Genomic DNA, 20,359 nt, shown 5'->3' with positions numbered 1-20,359 from the left:
CAGGACCCTCTAACGCTCCACCTGAAGAGCCGAACTGATCGGGCTCTTAATGCACATCCTCGTGTCACAGAGGATGCAGTCAGGACGACTCTGCTCCGGATTCACGTTACTCCATCAGGCATGTATTTTTCATGCGCAGTGTCAACTGCTTGGACGTCAGGTTAAGAGCTGAGTGGACGCACCAGATTTAAATTCACCAAAGTGATTCCTCAAGCAGAATTTGAAAGCGTGGCAGATGTAAGAATCGAGAGGCAGGAGGGAAAAGTGATATCACTAATTTAACATAACTGCTTACGGACAGGTTTAAGTGCTACAAGTCATTTTTTATTCATCAAAGACAGCGAGCGAGAAATGTTTACTGAAACGGACGGCTAACATTTCAACACTGTCGAGAATTTTAATCAAACAGTCGCTGGGCCCGGAGCTGAACGTGGAGCAGCTCGCGGCTCTCTGCTGCTTTGTGTGCCTAAATCCTGTTTCATAGGCTTATGGTAAAATTATTATAATGTCTTTTGGAGCTAATATAGCATAGCAGAGGATATTATAACAGGCAGGGATTCCTTTTCTCTCAAAGCCTATGTAACCTAATAAAAGAATCGATTAGACTGGGCATTGCTCAAACTGGCAGTTTGCTCCGGGGTAGGAAAAAAGGATGTTTTCACAGAGCACAGAGCGCACAGTAAAACAATATAGATCCAAGTCAAGTCAGGCCGGAGAGTTTAATTCTATTACAGCAGAATAAGTGCAGCAATATGTTGAGTAAAGCTGCTCACGGGCACTTTGTGATCCTGAGAGCTGCATGTAAACCTGAACAGCTCCTGATTGATCTGTACGAGTTCAGATGAGTTTCAGTATTGTCCCCAAAACACCAGCAGCGTCTCGGGGAAGGTTTCCTTCCCGTCCTGAGGTGATTGACGCTGCGAGTGGTCCGACTGAGCGAGCCCCCCCTCCTCCGTGTGTTCTGCCATTTTTAGATAGAGCTGAATGTGATTTCATGGGTTCACGGCTGAAAATAGACGTCTTATTTCTCTCCAGGGGAGAAAAATATATACGGTGACTTAAAGTGTACTGATGTATACCGAGTCAGTTAACTCGATTTCCCTCCCTGCCACCAGAGACGCCTCTGGATTTAATCCTCAGATGCCAAACCAGAGGTTAAAGGAAGGATACCCAGACTTCATACAGCTGAAGACTTTTCACTCTCTCAGATGAAGATGTGATGTGTGGCAGCCTCTCATTTCTTCTGTTTAACTCTTATCATGTGAAAATGTTCTCTGGGAACGTTTTTTTTCTTTGTTAACTTGATTTATTTGGGGGTCTTTCAACACAAAACACCCAGAATTAGTTGAGAAAAGGAAAAGGAACTAATATTGGTGACAGAGCGATTACTGGAGCACTTTTAGTCACATATCAATGTTTTCTATTTGATCCTCGACATGACGGCAGGGCTGAGGCGGGTCGTGTGAACGACTCTTTGTTTAATCTGCTCTCTGTTCAGTATGTTTGGGTCTCGACGACCTCACTTATTTAAAAAAGTGGGTTAATGTTCCAGCATTTAATTGGAAATGTAATTAGTAATGATTTCTGGAGTCATGGATGAAGTTCCGTTTGACACAGTTTGGATTACATCCTAAATCAATGGCGTGATAGCGGGAGGTGGAAGTAATAACACTAATATAAAACCCAGAATGCATTTCAATTTGTTGTCTATCAAATTCTGATTGAGTGCTCGCTGAGCTCCCCACAGGCTCTAATGATGAGTGTGTTTGAATGAAAGATGACAGAACCGCAGAGGCCCGTTTCTGTTCACAACACCATCACTGAAGTCGGCCAAATCCAGTGCAGTCGATGCCATGGTGGCCTAATTTGTAAAGCGTTTGTTTCCCTGTGTTAAAATCAATGTGAGTAAGATTCAGACTGTATGTTCAGCAGACATTCACACTCAGCACTCATCCGGTCCCAGACGACAGTATTGATTGATTTCGGGGTTATTTTGGAGACAAACGGGACAAAATAAATTCAGATGTGCGTGTTCTGTTCATTATGAGAGGCTTTTTAACTTTTGGCAAAGCTTCACACACAAATTCAACTCAACGTTTGCAGCAATTTATTTTTTTCTAGGAACAAAACCGTGTTTCATTCAGAGTGTCAGAGTTCGGCTCTTACAGAAGGCAAAAGAAAAACCTTTGAAACGCTCAAAACTGTTAAGAAACTCAAGAGTTTCTGAGGAATAATGAGGCAAACTCCTGATTTACATGAAACTCACAACACTTCCTGTGAACGTGTAGTAAAACAGATTGTGTAACCCAAGGCTACAGCAGTGAAGCCGTCAGGACTGGCAGAGCTCCAGTAAAATCAGAACCAGGGCCAGACTCTGGACACGCCGAGACGTTTATTTACAGCAAGTTGAAAAGCTGCCGTGTTCTCTGCACACAGACGAGGTGGAAGTACAAAGAGGAAAGCTGTCAGTCAGACGGAGGAGACGTCTCGTCATGTCGAAGGATTAACAAAAGGAGCTGACAGCTACATCTGACGTCTGCCGGCAGGTTTACAGGTACAGACGCTCAGAAATCACAACAGAAGTGTCAGGATTTCATAAGAACTTAAACTTAGACAGAGGAAAGTCAAATGTTATACATTTATGATGCTGCAGCTGCGATTTTCATGATCAATTACTCTGCAGATTATGTTCTGAGGTGATCGATTTGTCGTTAGGTGGAGAAAATAATGCTCATCACCGTCTCCAAAACCCAAAGTGTTTTGTCCAGCAGATAGTCTCGAGCTGCAGACGATCATTTCTTAATCGCTGACTATTTTGATAATCAATTAATTGGTGTGAATAATTGTTTTCTCCACTCTCTGCTGTCAGATTGTTAAATGTGAATATTTTCTGGTCTCTTTCCTCCTCTGTGACAGTAAACTGAAGATCTTTGGGCTGTGGACAAAACAAGACATTTGAGGACGTCATCCTGGGCTTGACGAAGACGAAGAAGAAGAAGAAGAAGAAGAAGAAGAAGAAGAAGACGAAGAAGAAGACGAAGATTCACTCAGCATTCCACTTACTTGTTGCTGTCGCTATGGCAACATTCTTGCACAGTGTGGTGTGGCGTATATCTGCTGTATGAACTGCACGTCTTCTGATTCTGGTGTGACTTCTACAAACACCGCTGAGTGATATAAAGTATACATTTAATCTGTGAGTAGAGGGAAAGTCCAAGAGCCGCTAAGCTAATTTATTTAATGTAAAGTACCATAGGCTTAGCTGGTTCTGTTGGTAAACCTTACCTTAAACAGTAATCTGTGCTGGACGAGCGTCCGGCCCGGGGCCGATAACACAACAAACTTATTTCACCACGTTAGCCACATTCACACAACATATCAGCCACAAGCTTCCACATGTGCTGCTGCATCTCAAGAGACAACGCAGGCCTCCCTGATGGAGAGCGGCAACACACGACCAAACATCCAATCAGGATGTTCAATTTTGTCTTTTATGGCCAAAAGCAGAAAACAAAGTGGTGACAGCTTCTTCTGTAACTGACTGTTTTAAAAGGGCAGATGATATCGTCTCATATCGATCACAGGCCTCAGATCAAAATCATATCTTTGCTGACTTTGTGATATCGGCAAATATTTTATCATTTGACCGCAGAACTGATCATCAGATCATTCTGAAGCTGGTGATTTACACTCTGAAGCTTCTCATGCAGCCTGCAGCAGCCGGCCTGCAGCCTGCAGCAGCCGGCCTGCAGCAGCCGGCCTGCAGCCTGCAGCAGCCGGCCTGCAGCCTGCAGCAGCCGGCCTGCAGCCTGCAGCAGCCGGCCTGCAGCCTGCAGCAGCCGGCCTGCAGCAGCCGGCCTGCAGCCTGCAGCAGCCGGCCTGCAGCAGGGGTCTGGTAGCTCACTTCTGACTCACCAACACATTTTATTCATTTTCAAAGTTTTAATATTCAGCCTCGACCGACTTTATCAGATTTTGACTTCATACCACTTTGATCATTACGCGATAGTTCCCCCGTCACATCCAACACACTTTGATGTGTAAAATCATCAGTTTTCTTCTAACTGAAGTTGGAGTTCTCACATTTAAACTTATTTCTAGTTTAGAATTTCAAATAAACCAAACGTGCACCACGGCACGTATCAGACCCATGTTCTCTGAATATACGTGACACAGCCAGTGGACTCATGGCCGTGTTAGCAGACTGTGTTGACACCTCTACATGTCCTCCTTGTAATCACCACCAGGAGACGGAGGCGAGACTCTTTTATTGCAGCCAGCTGCTTGTATTTACAGTAAATCTTACATGACACCATCTGACACCACATTAGAAAAATGTCACTGACTACCTCCATAGAAATGCTTGTCAAACACCAGGACTAATCTACGAGAACACGTCGCTCCTTCCAGAGCTCCTTCACCGGAGCCGAGCTGACAATGAGAAACAGCCGTGAACTCAGAGACACCAGCAGGAAAAGCAATCCCAGCGCCGAGAACGATATCGTGCTGAGAAAGAATTAAGTGTTGGCCGACTGGAGAGGAGGGAGGAAGCCGAGGTCGGTTGGCAGACTGGAGCATGCATGAGTCCTTTAGCAGATTTGTAGCACTGGGAATTCAGAGTGTGTGTGTGTGTGTGTGTCTGTGTGTGTGTGTGTGTGTGTGTGTGTGTGTGTGTGTGTGTGTGTGTGTGTGTGTGTGTGTGTGTGTGTGTGTGTGTGTGTGTGGAGGAGATACTGAACGATATGCTGAAAGCTAAAAGAAATCTGCTCATATTTCTTCAGTTTCCTCACGGACAAATCCTTCACACGGAGGCCAACAGTCCTCTGAGAAACACTGCTGACAGGCTGAACATCTCTGGACCTGATAGTTCATCTGGTTCTGATCTCTGCAGCTTCTACAGGCTGTCAAAAAACACACAGACTGGATGTACAACACAATTAAACAGCCCCAGATTATCACCTCTCATGTCGAGCGCTGTTAAAGAAACCTTATATTCAGTCTTCTGCATCATGAAACCTCAGAGCTGTTTGTCTCACGAGTCTCACGATACGATCGTCTCCAGTTCTGCATAATAAACTTCAGACACAAGAATAAACTCACACATATTTTATTGGTTATGAACTAAGCTATTTAGGATACAGTCATTAAATCAACTGTAACACACAGAAGAAATCAAACTGTGTCACAGCACCGTCTGACACATCACTGATCATCACGGCCGCATGAATCTGACATGAAACGTCCTTCACCTGTAAAACTAATGTCACTGAGGGAAAGTTGCTTCTGCAGACAGAACAGCACATCCAACAAATAATGCACACAATACATGACACACCAACACAGCACAAGACCCACACCTCTGTCACAAACAAGAGAGAGAGCCGTGATGACAACTGAGGCCATAGCTCTGTAAAAACCAACCGCAGGAGAAATCTGTGGTGGACTGAACCTCTGGAAAGAGCTGCAATTAGTAATCGATCAGCTGATGACTGTTAAACTGATCACCAGTTATTTTGATAATCGATTCTTCGGTTTGAGTCATCATCCTCTGATGTCAGCTTGTTTTATATATTCTAACATTTCATGTTTTCTTTCCTCCTCTGTGACGGTAAACTGAGCTGGAGATGAAACACGGAGACAAAGAGCGGATCACTGAGCCATGAAGGGACCGTCTGAGGTGGTTCTGGGGGAAAACGGACCAGAGAGCAAAGTAAGAAGACGTTACAGCAACTTAAAGGTTTCTGATCGCTGTTACAATACAACTCTCCTCGCTGAGTCGGACAGCAGGACAAAAACACTTCTAAATGAACAAGCTATCAACTGTTTTGTTCTGCAGGATTTATTCATTTTAATATCCGGGCTAACCTCCCGACATGCAAACCAAGTTCACCCTGACACTTTTCTGCAGGGGCACCCTCGCTGCATCCTGGGTTCAGTCTCACTCAAGATGACTGTGATTGGTTGAAAGAGACAGGTCAGTGAGCTATGTGACACTCACCTTAGTTCCCATCTCTACAATATTACAGTAACCCTCTAAATACAAATGAATGAGGAGGAATGATGACCTAACCTAATATAACGTGTCATAAAGCAGAAATATCTTTAGAAGAACAGTCATTCTCCTTCTTGTAGACGGTCAGGTGAGAAGCCGGATCCACTCTCATGTCCGTCTCGAACAGCTGGCTGACCGCTGATTGAGATTAAGTCTTCCAACAGGTGGAAGCAGCCGGCCGGCTCTGCATAACCCAACAGCACCTCTAAATCTCATTATTAAACATGTTATATCTAGTTGGTTTAATCCGAACAGAAACCAGTTCACCCAGCAGGACTAGCTGTTCCTCTATCTCCTGTTTCTGTGCTACGCTAAGCTAACTGGCTGCTAGCTGTGCTCCTAAAATGTCGAACTATTCCTTTAATGTACGCAGTCCTGGGAATCCTACAACAGGTTTGATGAATGAACTGGGTCAAACATCAGAACCTGCTCACATTTCCTGGCAGAGGACGGGTGACGCAGCTTTATCAGCGCTGTAATCACTTCTTCAGGCGCTCAGAGAGGTTACACAATCCTGGCCGTTGGACACCGGAGGTCTCGCCCTCCTCGTGGACGTGTGTCAGCTGACATATGTGGACAAAATGTCAGACACTATTTCCTCTGTTCAGATTTGTATTCCACGTCGTCCTCTTAGAGGAATTAAAGGGGCCACCTTCAGCGTAACCTTTCCTTCATTCAGAAATCTCATTCTCTATCAGCGCGTCGGGGGAGACGACTTATTAAGCTGCAGATACATCACCGTTTCTGGACCAGGCCACCAGAATTAGAGGAAAAGAATTATAACTATGTAACAGCACAGACAGAAGGAGGTGAGCCATCAGATCCAGGTGAGAAAATCTGATTAAAAGTGACTGACGACTGAGATAACATCCTCAAGATCCACTACTGTGCATCCGAATCCACTCTCAGGTGTTTTTCCCACAATGCAAATGTGGGATCTATCTGGTAAAATGTTCCCAAGTCTGACTCACAGTACCAGCGGCAGGAGAGAAAGCTATTTCAAATCAAAGGCGCTGTGGAAGCAGTGAGCGAGCTGCAGAGCACAAGAAGTGATTTCATACCAAACACATGTGATCCTGTAATGCAGAGACAGATTGCTTCCCTGCTGAGAGCAGTTACAGAACGACGAGGCGCCGTGCAATCACCCAAAGTGCTTCTTTCTTCGCTGAAGCAGGAAATGAAACATGTTCTGTGTGAATGTGATGGGAACGTTTCTCTGAAGGATATTTCTCACTAAAGAACGGAGCAGAGACGTGAATAAACCTTTAAAACACAAAGAGAAACGCATGTACTGAATACAGAATTACAGAATTGAACCTGTGTATCGTGATGAAAAGGTTCAATTCAAAAGAAAGAGGTGAAATTTGACCCTTTTTTTTTACCTGGTCTTTAAAAATGATCAATAATTCTTGATACTGACTGGTGCAATATCTCTCTATCTACATGTGTATGCTTGTTGAACAGGTGTATTGTTAAAGTATAGTTATTTTAATTACACAGTAACGAGCGCTCAGCTGACAACACCAGTTATCATCACCTGGTTCACTTCACTGTGTCCGTGTGTTAATGAGGAGGAGCTCAGCAGAGGAGAGGCCACGACGACGTCATCATAAATTACACCAAGATGTGAAAAAGTACCAATAAAAGAACCGTTAACATCGGAGCTAATCAATGCTCCAGTATTTAATAATTCAGCCCAGGGGCCCGTTTAATACCAGGGGTCGTTACCCATCCCGAACAATGACATCATCGTCCTTTGTTTCAGCGTGGACGTCGTCGTGCTGTCTGCCAACAGATACAGAAGTATCCGCTGTCGTAGCACCAGACTACAGAGCAGCTGCCTGAGCTCAGCCTCGACGCTCCACCATGAAGCAAATACATCTAAATGTAGAAAATGACTACAACATGCATGAGGCTGTTGTAGAACGACAGATATCTGAACACTTTGTTTTTACCCACAATAAAATCTGTTATCGTTCCATCCATAAATCAGAAACTGTTTAAATATGTAAACTCGTGTCTGAGAGTCGTCTGGCATGTACAAAGCTTAAATGAAGCTTAGATGAAGTGCTTTGAAGGAACGTTGAAAAGGATCTTCACAGACATGAATAAATGGCAAACTATGAAACGTCTCAAGTCCATCTATGAACCAAAGAACCTTTAATGCATGTTTTATATACTGCACTTAATCCTTCATTCTTCAGAGCTGAAGGCTTTTAGTAGATTGAAAATCACGTAAGGCTTCATTCAACATGCTAAATTGATTCTGCGACCACAAAACACGAAGCCTTTCAAGGTTCAGACATCCCGAGATTCTGACAATAAGGTGGAACAAGAGGACGGGATGCATTGTAAACAAGTCCTTTCAGGAAGAGCAGCCAGCAGGCCCCCGAGCCCTCGGCAGAGGTCCTGCTCATCACGCCACATCTGAGGGAACCAGAGCATCACAAAAGGTTCTTTTCACAGCTGATGAAGGATGAGATCCTTAGAAATCACTCCACAACGACCCGGAGAGCTCGGAGCAAAGCCTCACTCTGAGCATCGAGAGAGTCAAAGAGCTTTTTTACAATTTAGATCAAGAAAATCAATGAGAACACGAGACGGGCCCACCTGAGACTGATCACAGAACCAGGCCCACCCGAGGCTGTGATCACAGAACCAGGCCCACCTGAGACTGATCACAGAACCAGGCCCACCCGAGACTGTGATCACAGAACCAGGCCCACCTGAGACTGATCACAGAACCAGGCCCACCTGAGACTGTGATCACAGAACCAGGCCCACCTGAGTCTGATCACAGAAGCAGGCTGCATGTGAAACCAGTCTTTCCAGTAACAGCTTCTGTTTCTTATTGTCTCCAGTAGGCGGTTGCCCTGCTGTTCACAGAGCACAGATTGGTTTTAGCCTTGAGCCCATCTGTCACTGAAAATAAAAAAAAATAAAAAACTACTTGCAAGAGCTCGAACAGGTTTACTGTGAGCCGCAGCCGACAGCAAAAAGCTCTTCCCTTCAGCGCTGACCGAGGGCGGCTCGCTCAATAAAAAAACCATATGCTTCATGGACGCCAACACAAACTAAAGTGGCAGGTGCACCAACAACAATGTGACATCTCGACATCAGCAGAGCACAGAACAAACGCAGAATGACTACATCACAACACCGACTCATTCACAGTCACAGGATGTGCTTTAGGTACAACACAGGAAACAGCGGCAGCTTCGTCTCAGCACATGTAAATCAATCAGAGGCTGGAGCTGGTGAGGCTCGCTGCTCTCTGATAGGCTGCGGCTGCTGCTGCTGCTGCTGCTGGGAGCTCTGCCAGCGACGTACAGACCATGACTGGGCAAACACCCGGACACGATCTGCAGCCGGCTGCAGCCTCGAGCAGGCAGAGAGACTTCACCGCTGCGTTCACCACGCCTACTGCCGTCTCACAGTCGGTTCATCTGGATGTGTTCAGACTGGTTATCTGACAACAGACATTTGAAGATGTTACTTTGAGCTCCTGGGAAGTGAAATGTTTTCCACTGTTTTCTGACGTTTTAAAGATAATGAATCAGCATATTAATCATTAATAATCATGAGATATTAATTAGTTGCAGTCCAAGATATGGTGCAGCTGCTCTGTTTCCCAACAGTTACTGTGGTGTTTCATAACAAATGAGGCGAGTTCAAATAATTACACCAAAAATAAAGATTCCAGAGTTCAACAACAAACAGCCTTCAGTGATTCAACAACAACAACAACAACAAGAGAGAAATTCAGTTTGTTACAAAGTTCAGTTTCTCTAATCTGTTCGGAGTGAACCCTCTTCACAAACAAATCAATAAAGGATCTCTGAAGAAGAAAATAAGGTTTCCTCTGGTACCAGTCAGCTGATCGTCTTCATCACACAGGAGAAGAGTCTGGAAGTGACCTGCAGGCTAACGCTAAGCTAGCTGCAGGCTAACGCTAAGCTAGCTGTGTCATCTTTAAGATGCTTTCTGTTCGGATGTACACAAGTAGGAGAACAGTTTGCTTATGTAGGTCATATCGAGACGTCTGAATAAGAAGAGACTGTTTCCTAACCAGCTGAAAAGTCTTTGTATTATATCTAAAATAGAAAGAAAGAGGTTTGTGTTCAAAAAGTTCTGATCTGCTGTCCAGTACTGTATCAGAACTGCTAGCACTTTAGGAATAACATGGGCGTGTCTGAGCAGAATGAGAAACCAGAGAACATCAGATCAAACACTCCTCGCTGAAGTGTCCTTGAAAACCTTCATCCCCATCAGCTGCAGGAACGCTCTGCTGCTGACCTCTGACCTCCACGAGGAGCAGCAGGAGAAAAGGTGGATTTCCCTCCAGCTTCACATTCAGACTGACGCTAATATGGAGAGTGACCGATCGCAGCGGCATCAAATCCTGTGAGGCTTTAATTTAATCGACTCCGCAGGAAAATGATTCATTAGCTTGTTTACGACTCGAGCCGAGAATATATGAAGATTATCATTTGAAGTGAGAAGAACGTGGAATAATGGATTCATTACAGTTCTGTGTTTTACCCTGAGAGGCCTTAAAGTGCATGATATTGCTTTTTCACACCTGGGGATTTGTCTTCTCTGTTCATTTGCCACGTTTCTCTGGAGGTGTTCTTACAAACTGTTTACTTAGCATACGAGTGTGACAAGGAGAGAGAGAGAGAGTGTGTGTGTGTGTGTGTGTGTGTGTTGGGGGGGCTGGAGGTCTCTGAGGCCACGAGCTTCTGAAACCTTCCTCGCAGGCAGCCGGCCATGCGCCAAATCTGTTACTGCAATTACTTTTGACAGCAGCGCCTTCATCGTCCAGGAAGGTGGGTTTCCCTGCGCTGACCACAGGCGCTGGCGGGCTGTGTGTAGGCAGGACTCTGCTGCAACACTTGCTCCGCGGGCCTCGGTGAAGCCATCAAGGAGAGTATACTCTTTAGTGCACACGTAGGCGATTCTTTTGTGTGGTAATGAAATTGAGGCAAGACTTAGTGAAAATGAGTAGGAGAGGGGAGATATTGTGCAGTAAATATGGAGAGAGCTGCTCTCTGCTCTCGCAGTGCAGCCAGAATCATTCCTGCAGAATTTGAGCACCTTTAAATAGAATAAACAGAGAGTGCACTGTGACTGTGAGCTGCTCAGTTTGCCTCTCAGCACAGTGCAGTGCCACAGTCCTGCCGCCGCTGCTGCTGCTGCCGCTGCTGCTGCATCAATAAAAAGTGTTTGATATTTAAGGAGGATTAGTGTTTGGGAGTCCAACTAGATCACTGGGACATGTCAGGAAATCATCTTCGGGATGTTTGATTTGGGATTTCGTACTCTCGGTCTATGTAGGACAAACTGTAGATTCATCTGTTGTGTAAGAGGCCCGCTATGACACAGACCACTTTAGACAGAGACGATAGACCATCTGCAGATTCCTCATATTATTGTTAATGCTGCTTCCTCCTGTGGTGCTCCACAGTGTGACGGGGAGCTCGGTCACCTGAGCGTACTATTTATACCTCATGTACAGTCGATTATTGAGTCATTTCTTATGAAAACTACGACTTCACACAGAAAAGTCTTCAAAAGGAGGCAACAGACGGTTGTTTTTCAGATCCAATCTGCAAAATTACCATTTTGTTTGTGTTACGGCTTCTTTCCTGGTGTGTCTGGTCACCTGATGGTGCTTTCTATGCATCTATATCTATACGTCATGTGGAGTCAGTGTTGTGTCATTTCTGTGAAAGAGCAGACATGATAGACGGGTGTAGTCTTTCAGCTCCGATCTGTAAGATTCCCAAATGATTTGGGTTACGAGTGATTGTAAGTGTGATGGTACGATCTATATGTGTCTATATCTATATCATACGTGGTGTAGATTCTTGTATCATTTCTATGAAAGAGGCGACTTCACGTGTGGAAAAACTCATTAAAAGGAGACGGCTGCATTTCAGCTCCGATCTGCAAAATTCTCATATCTTCTGTATTATTGCTTCTTTCCTGTGTTGCTCCACCGAATACTAGTGAGCATGATGGTACGATCTGAAACTATCTAGATCTGCCTCATGGGTCCCATCTAGTATAGATTCTCACAGTAACTGACAGTCTGAATGTGATGCTCAGTGTTGAACCGTGAACAGCCACAAAGTACCAAAACACTCCTGCAGGGTCTGAGTGTGTGTGTGTGTGTGTGTGTGTGTGTGTGTGTGTGTGTGTGTGTGTGTCAGAAAAAAAATGGCCAATCAGAACAGACAGCAGCCACCTCTGCAGTTACATGTTGCAGAAATTTGGCACCACCACCACTTTTCTGTGCAACACAATTATGATCCTGAGAGCTGGGGGGGGGGGGGGGGGGGGTCACTCACCACATGAAAGCGCCGCCACACAGATGAGGAGAGTCCACCTGCGGTCCCGTACACCTGACATGGTAGAAATCCCAGCAGGATGTTAATCCCAGTTGTTCCAGCAGCCGGAGGTGGAGAGATGAAGCTGAGCGCAGCCTCCACGCGACGCTGCTGCGGCTCGTCCTCCTCTAACTTCAGTAATGCGCAGCAGATATAAACATATATATATATATTTATATGTATTTATGTGTATTTATATATATATGTGTGTATCTGAGCGCGTGTGTGTGGTGGTCTCCAAAATGTTCTGGTCCAGTCTTCACAGCGCGAGCAGCAGACCTAAGGCACGGCCGCGCCGCGTCTTCTCCAGGCGACACGCCGCGTTTTGTTCCACATGGGAGAAGAAAGTTCAAGAACCCGTCTCCGGGTCACAGAACCGGGGGACGCAGAGAGACCCCGAGCTCCTGAAGCGGATCCAAGTCTGTGCGCGAAACCCGAGAAATGCCCCAAAAATCATAAATCAGTGGGCACGAGTGGAGAGATGACGCGCGCCCTGGCTGAAAACACAGGAATCCTGCGTGCCTTCCCCAAACAGCAGGGCCGGACTGGCAGGACTGAGATCCGGAGCAGCGGAGCGGTTCTGTGTCATCACTCTCCACTCAACAACTCACTCTGGTTATTCCTTGCGCAAAATCCTGGAGAGAAAAAGGGCGAGAAGGCATCCGGCGGGTCCGCAGCGCTCCGGTTCGGCTCTCACTCACTCTTCTCGGGTTTCCTTTAAAATCCAGCGCCGAGAGAAGAAGCCGCAAACACGCTGCGAGCTGAAAACACGCAGAAAGGTCCGCAAAAAGCGCCGCCGGTGCTCCCGCAGGGCTTCACCCACCGCAGCGCGTTGCGACAGTCGCTCCGCGGAGTCACGGAGCGGCAGCGCCTCCTCACAACTCCTCCTCACTCCGCTGGACTTCACCCGGAGCCGGAGCCGGAGCGGAGCATCGTCAGTGCGGCTGAGCGGAGTCTGAAACACGGCCAAGTGCGTCCAACTCTCCGTCCCTCTGTTTGAGTCCCGGGATACCGGACCGAGCCGAGCCGAGCCGAGCCGCGCCGCACCTGTCTCAGGTGTGTTGAGCTCACAGCGCCGCTGATCCTCCACAGCTGTCCGCTTTAACTCCGCTCCAAACTAAACGTGCTCACCTTCACACGCACAGACCCGCAGATCAGCGCGTCAACCCGCAACACTGGGAAACACGCACATCCGGTCAGAAGTTTCAAAATAAAACGACATGAAACGGCAACATTTGTCACGTAAAGTGTAACACATTTTATTTTGAGGACATGAAAATACAAAACATACAGGCTGTAAATAATACAGATGATTATAACTCAGTTAGCCTCATTATTATTATTATTGTTGTTGTTGTTGTTGTTGTTACTGTTCTGTTCCGTTATCTCAGCTGTAGAGGTGAAATATAAATGTTAACCTGATGTTTCATTAGAACAGGTGAGTAAACTCCAGTTAAGGTAAAAAAAAATGTCAAATGAAGTTTATTCGTAGTTTTCCTTTATGATGAGCAGTAATGTTAATATAAGGAGGATTATAATCAAAGGTAAATCAATATAAATGTAAAAAACAGCGTCATTTATGAGTTTAAGCAGAAATTTAAGTGATAAAATTGACTTTAAATTCAAAATGGATCCTGACAAAGCACCATGGTCATAAACAGACTCACTCATTAAACCACGACTGAGTCTTTATCTCATGAAAATTAGCTTGAGGCTCTAAAAGTTGCTTTTAGCTTATTAAAAAGAATATTTATATAGTTAGGACTCGGTTGAAATACATTTTCTGACTCTTAAACCTCTGGAATTAATTTCAGGCCCATTTTAGGGTTAAAGATAAAGTTTGTGTGCTTTTATTTGAGAGGAATGACGCCTGACTTCCGGTCTGGTCCACATTGGGTCTCGTGAACTCGACGCAGCTCAAACTGGACATCACAGACAAAAATTAATCACGTGAGTGTCTTACCCTCCTCCTCCTCCTCCTCCTCCTCCTCCTCATCATCATCCTCCTCCTCACAGAGGCTTCACCTCTGCCTGGTCACGGCTGCACTGGAGCCCCAGCTGGCTTTTATTTTGGTAGGGAGGAAATAAGAGTTTGTGTGTGTGTGTGTGTGTTAGTTAGAGTTTAAACAACATTAATTTCTGATGTTAAACTGTGACACTTAAATCTTTGAGGCATTAGAGCTGTCACACGTGTGGCCGCGTCCCGTTCAGCTGCGTCAGTCCTCTCTCAGTGCACGCAGCCTCTCTGGTGCAGCTAAATGGAACAGAGCCATCATCAATGCTATCGGCTGCACCTGTGATTTTTCTACCAGTGTAATGTGAGCCTGCAGGATCCATCAGGAGGTGAAACAAGAGGCTCACAGGTTAATGAAGCACCATTAAACCTTTTCAGACATAATGTTCTGGTTCTGGTGTCGGTGATGTAAATGTGCCATAATGTCAGCCTTACATTACATGAGTGACCCAGTCTGAAGGAGGAAGAGGACGGTTCTCAGTTACCTCAGTTTATATCGTCTCCCTCTTCACCTCTTCGTCTCCTCCATCAGCAGCTTCCTTTCCTTCAGCTCAGAGTTTCACAGTTATTCACGTTGTTCCACCGTTAGCTGGGGATGGTGACCGGGGAGAACGATGCCTCTTCCCGTTTTGGTTGATCAATGGTAGACTCGCTTCCTTTGTTTCATCCTGCATGTTTGTGGGAAAAATCCACTGAAGAGTGGAGCCGACCCAAATGCAGTTTTTGGGGCCGATGCCTATACCGATGTCAGGGAGTACAAGATTCTGACATCGATATATCGGCTGATACACACACCTTTTTTTTTGTCGCAATGATCCCTCAAATGTGATTATCAAACACTCAAACTGACATCAGTGAACTGAAAGAAAAAACTTCACTCAAGATTTAATAATCATAAATCACCCCGGGCATCGTTTTCTGCACGTTCTTTAAAACCAAAACGTTTTGAAGAACATCAGCAGATAGCGACAACACGATACATCTGTGATCAGCCAGTAACATCAGTCGGCTCTCCTGAATATCACAGTGAGTGAGGCTCATAGAGAACCACTGTGACATCAGTGTTTACTTAAGAATGACAAGTTAAAGATAAAATGTTGTCTTCTGCCAGTTTAACTACATAACCAAAACACCAAAAAGTAATTTAACTGAGTCACCATTTAAATATGGACATAGTTGAACTTCCTGCAGGCTGCAGCAGTAAATGTAGTTCTCTGTGTGTGTGCAGTGTCTCAGATAACAACAGAAACATCTGCAGGTTCAAGAAGGGAAAAGCAGCATGCGACATCGTTAAAATGTCTACAGCGAACAGCAGAGAGCCGTAATGAGACACAACATCCAGGTCTGAGTCCGTCTGAGGACCTCTGTTGCATCACTCTCTTCATTTACAGCCACGGTGTCTAATAACTGCAGAAAATACCCAGAAAACGATGTTGCTGCCTGTGAGCCTCCGTCGTCTCTGTCACCTGACTGTCGCTCTGTTTTTAGAGAAGGTGTAGAGGAAGTGATTGGTTCAGGGGGGTTCCACGCACCAACGAGCCAATCATCAACAAAGAGTGTTCACAGCAGACATTTTGACTTGTCAAAGCAGTAAAAGGCAAAGGCATAATTAAAACCATTAACAATGGCTGTGAGTGTAGCAGCGAGCCGTGGCAGTGAGGCAGCAGACGCAGCAGAGGGTCCTGAACTGAACTGAGAGCAGCCTCACTGATGTCATTAATTGCTTCTCCTGCAATGTCAAAAAACAAAAAAGGCACAAACCGCTAATTTTAAACCTTTGTTTGCTGTTTTTCGTGTTAGTTAACAATCTAACAAAGCAGAGAGAATCGGTGCTCAGTGGACAGTCGGCTTCACGCCGGCTGCTTTTAAATCCTGGCTCCTGTTTGTGATGCAGAAAAACGCAGAGCTCATTGTCTGTTCTTTAACAGCCTCCTTCAGGAAGAGGCTAACAGGCACACCGAGTCCCACCGCACCTGAAAACTTAACAAGAGCAGCTCCCTGCGCTTTAGCAGCTAATTTATCAAGACCACTTATGCAAATTGAGTCACTTGCAATTTTCCAGTTAGAACACCTGAGCCGCCACAGCGCAGCAGACAGGTGAGAGAGCAGGCAGGCTGCTGCAGGTGTGACACGACTGCTAATGGTCTGTTCATAAATCTGACTCTTTAATCCGTCTCTTTATCCTCTGGCATTTAAAATAAAGACTTATTGTCAGACGGAGAACTTATTTCTTGTTCTCTTGTTCCTGTGAAGAACAAAAGGTCTCCTGTGGTGATGAGTTCAAGTGCTTCCTCTGGGAGTTTAATATGAAAATTGACCAGTTTTCTCCTGAAACAATGACGGCTGTTCATTTAAATCTTCTTTCATTGTCGCCTCTCAAACTGAATATGTTAATTTTATCCAACGTGTGAACAAATTCTGCACATTTCCATGTGAGAAATGTTTCTCTTCTCAGGTTTGAACATCAGATTTGTGCTTTTTTTAACGCAGCTTCACGGATCAAAATCACAGCTGGCTGAATATTTGTTACTATTTCATTGTCATGTCAACATTTTCTGTGCTGCAGCTGTTTATGTTTCACGTCCTCAATCAGTGTCCTCGTTATCCCAGAGTCATTATGTGAAATGAAACTGTTCTGACTGGATCTCTAAATGTTTAGATTTTTGATCATAACCAAATGATATAGAATTAAAAAATATGTTAGAGTTGAAATAAAACATACTTTGCGAGCTCAGGCGGGACAGGATCCAGGCACAGACATTCAAGAAAAATCAAGAAATCTGAAACACATCTCAAATCTAAATCTTTAAATTTAATCTGTATATATTTATTAATTTATGGTTTCTTTAAACACACGTCAGCTTTAATGTCTGTCTACTTCCTGTGACAACTCCACGGTGATGTTACTTTCACCTCTGACCTTCTCATCCTTAAGTTAGTTTCTTCTGTTGCACCATTTTTGATCGTAGCCCGTCAGCTCGACTAGCTGGCTGCTGGAATGAAGAAAAGAAAAAATGAGGTCAAAGCTTTTAATGCACACTTATGCAGGACTGTGTACGTCAGGCACAGAGTCAAGTGAGCGGACGTTAGCTAGGCTGAGCGACTAGCTAATGTTGCTAACAGTTATCTAAGAGACTGAGGTGATTACCACAATGACGACTGGTAAATACTGTTAACAGTCTAAATATTGGAGGTTATGTTACTGTCGAGTTGACACAGGAAGTAATCAGACGTGCAGGTCACACTTTATTTTGTAAGATGAAATACTGTCTGTGGTCAAAGCTAACAGCGCAGCTAGCAAGCAGCTACATTCTGACAATGTCATTCAAATAATTGTTGTCTCCTTGTTTTCTGTTCGATGAGGTTGATATGTTTCGATGGACTGAGAAGGTTTTTAGAGAAAAATGTACCAAAAATATTCCAAAAGAAAATAATCACTCAACACAGTAGCTGTGTCTCAATTCAGGGGCTGCATCCTTCAAAGGACGCATCCTTTGCAGCCTCCGAAGGCGAGTCCTTTCGAGGCCGCGTCCACCGTTGTTAAATGGGACGGTCTAGCCTTCGGAGCATTTCCTGGTTGCGTCACCAGATGTTCCCGCCCTTACCCTTACATCACGATTTCTGCCGCCCAGGCCCGCGACAGTGACGATCTACACCACTTGATGTCACCATTTTCTTTCTTTCTTCTTTTTCGGGCGCGCAAAGGATCTTGGGATATGGGAGGCCGTGAAGGATAGTAGCGGTGCGTCCTCCAGAAAGAGGGAAAAGAAGGCTGCATTTGTGGGCTGCGTTTGAAGGAGCCTTCGCGCGGCGTTGTGACATAATTGGCCTCAAATGCGCCCTTCAAAGGCTGCAGCCTCTGAGTTGAGACACAGCCTTTGTCTTCTTCTGACTCCTAAATGATGTCATTTCCTCTCAGTGATGTCACTCAGAGGACCAGATCACCTGACCGTCACAAACATGGCACCCTGGTGAACATAACATGAGCTCGTGTGCAACGGTGGAGTTAAACATCAGTCCTACAGGGGGCGACATCAACCGATCAGAGCGTCTCTACGACCAGCTACATGTCAGTGTGAATGAACCGACAAAGTGTCAGGGACCATAAACGTCTCTGAGCTGGTCAGCCATGTTGTTTTTATTAGGAGTGGACTCACAGCGCCCCCTACATGCAGCAGCCAGACTGCAGCTCGTGCTCACATTAAGATGTTTCAGGTGACAAACTCCAGAATGACGTGACGTTAATCTCACGTAGCTTGAAGCGTCACATGACTGAATGGACCATGTTTGTGCCCTTAGTTCAACTGTGATTGTTGGTGGTTTATTCATGAATATTTAATGTTAATTAACATTTGAAAAATGGTTTAACAGTCTGTTGTTGATGTTTTGGGACAAAACAAACTCAGGGCACAAAAATGTAATACAAACGTGTTTCTTATACAAACTCTTGACAAGCACATGTGGCTTGTTTCCACTTCCTGTAACGATCAGCTGATAGAGCTGTGTAGAAGAGGTTTCTGTGTAAGAGACACGTTTTAATGTATTTGCAGTCTACGTGCTTTAAGGCAACAACAGCAGCACAGTTGAGTTTTACATTCTGCAGCAACATAATCGCCTTCAACCACGCTTTGACTGTATAATCAAAAAGCTAATGATGTGAGAACTAAATACTTTTCTGAATTTATGACTTCTCAGTGGGATAACTGCTTGTGTTCATCTGATACATCATGTGATTTCTGCCTGTGGTCTGTAAGTTATGGTGCATCTTTCCTTTTAACTATTTTGGAGCCCAATCTGCATCGTTTCTCAGAACTGATGGTTTCCACACTCGTGGCCCGACAGACCCAAAGTCTGAGCAATTAAACTGATGTGGTCAGCAGGTCCATTAACTTCCTGCAGAGCAGCGGGGACACAGTCAGCGTGTGGACTCTCATTAGGCACAGTGTCAGGAGAGAGACAGATTTTCTTTTCTTTTAACAGATTTCTCGCCTGTCGATGTGTTTTAGTTTTGTCGATACATGTTCAGCCTGCTGAGTGTGAAATGGGTGAGAAGTCAAATACTGTCAGTCAAACTGACTCAGACCTCTGTAACTTTGATCTGAGAGATTTTAGACGATAACGGTGAGCGACAGTACGTTACATCAAGTCATCCTGCAGTATAGTCTAGATATAATCTATCTGCTAACTAAATGCTTTCTAGTTAAAACCACACAAAGCACTTTAATGATTTAATAGCTTGTTGCATCCTAATTGCCAGAATAAATATTGGCAATGTATGTTTTGCTGGATATGCTGAAAGCTTCATTTCTATATGTTGCAATTTTACATTTCTTCAGTTTCATGTTGTCACAACGCTGAGCTTGTGGTCTGGTTAGGTTTAGACTCAGAGGCCACTTGGTTAGGGTGAGAAAAACATCATGTTTTGGTTTAAAGTACCTGGTTCAAGTGTTACGTGTCATATCACGTTCTCATTATATGATTATTAGCTGACTTTCACATCAGGAGGTGGAGAGGAAGGTGGTGGAGTTATTACAGCCAACAAGACTGCAGTTCAACTCTGTTACTTTTCAACCATTACTGGCTAGTTTTCGAGTGTCGCGGACCATCTCCAGCCATTTTTGTGGCGACCAAAACAGGTTTCTTAATCCAAACCATGATGTTATCTCACCCGAACCAGGAGATTTTTGTGCATAAACGTAACCAGAGCATCAACACAAGTGTAATAGAGAGAACATTTATTCTGGTGATTGGGTTGATGTTGAAACACAGTCTTGAGCAGTGGTCTCTGGCTTGGCAGCCGTCTCGCCCAGTTGGCGCACCACCTCCTCCTGAGATGAAAGTCAGCTCATATACATGGTGATATGAAACGTATTATAGAGGGCTGAGACTGAAGTACGTTGT

The 20,359-nt window shown here is 44.8% G+C and overlaps 1 protein-coding gene across 1 annotated transcript in view; it reads right to left on the bottom strand.

Moving 5' to 3' along the window:
- tmem132e (transmembrane protein 132E) overlaps positions 1-13,435 on the bottom strand; it is a 380,209-nt gene extending 366,774 nt beyond the window's left edge. Inside the window, exon 1 of the mRNA XM_073478862.1 lies at positions 12,406-13,435. Coding sequence (XP_073334963.1) covers positions 12,406-12,466 — 61 coding nt within the window. The 5' untranslated portion in view covers positions 12,467-13,435. The remainder of the gene's footprint in view (positions 1-12,405) is intronic.
- Between the last annotated feature and the right edge of the window lie 6,924 nt (positions 13,436-20,359).

This window comes from Pagrus major, chromosome 13 (assembly GCF_040436345.1).
Source record: "Pagrus major chromosome 13, Pma_NU_1.0".
In the NCBI taxonomy this organism is placed as follows: Eukaryota; Metazoa; Chordata; class Actinopteri; order Spariformes; family Sparidae; genus Pagrus; species Pagrus major.
Note: the sequence above shows the minus strand (reverse complement) of the source record. Positions and strands in the feature narration are given on the sequence as shown.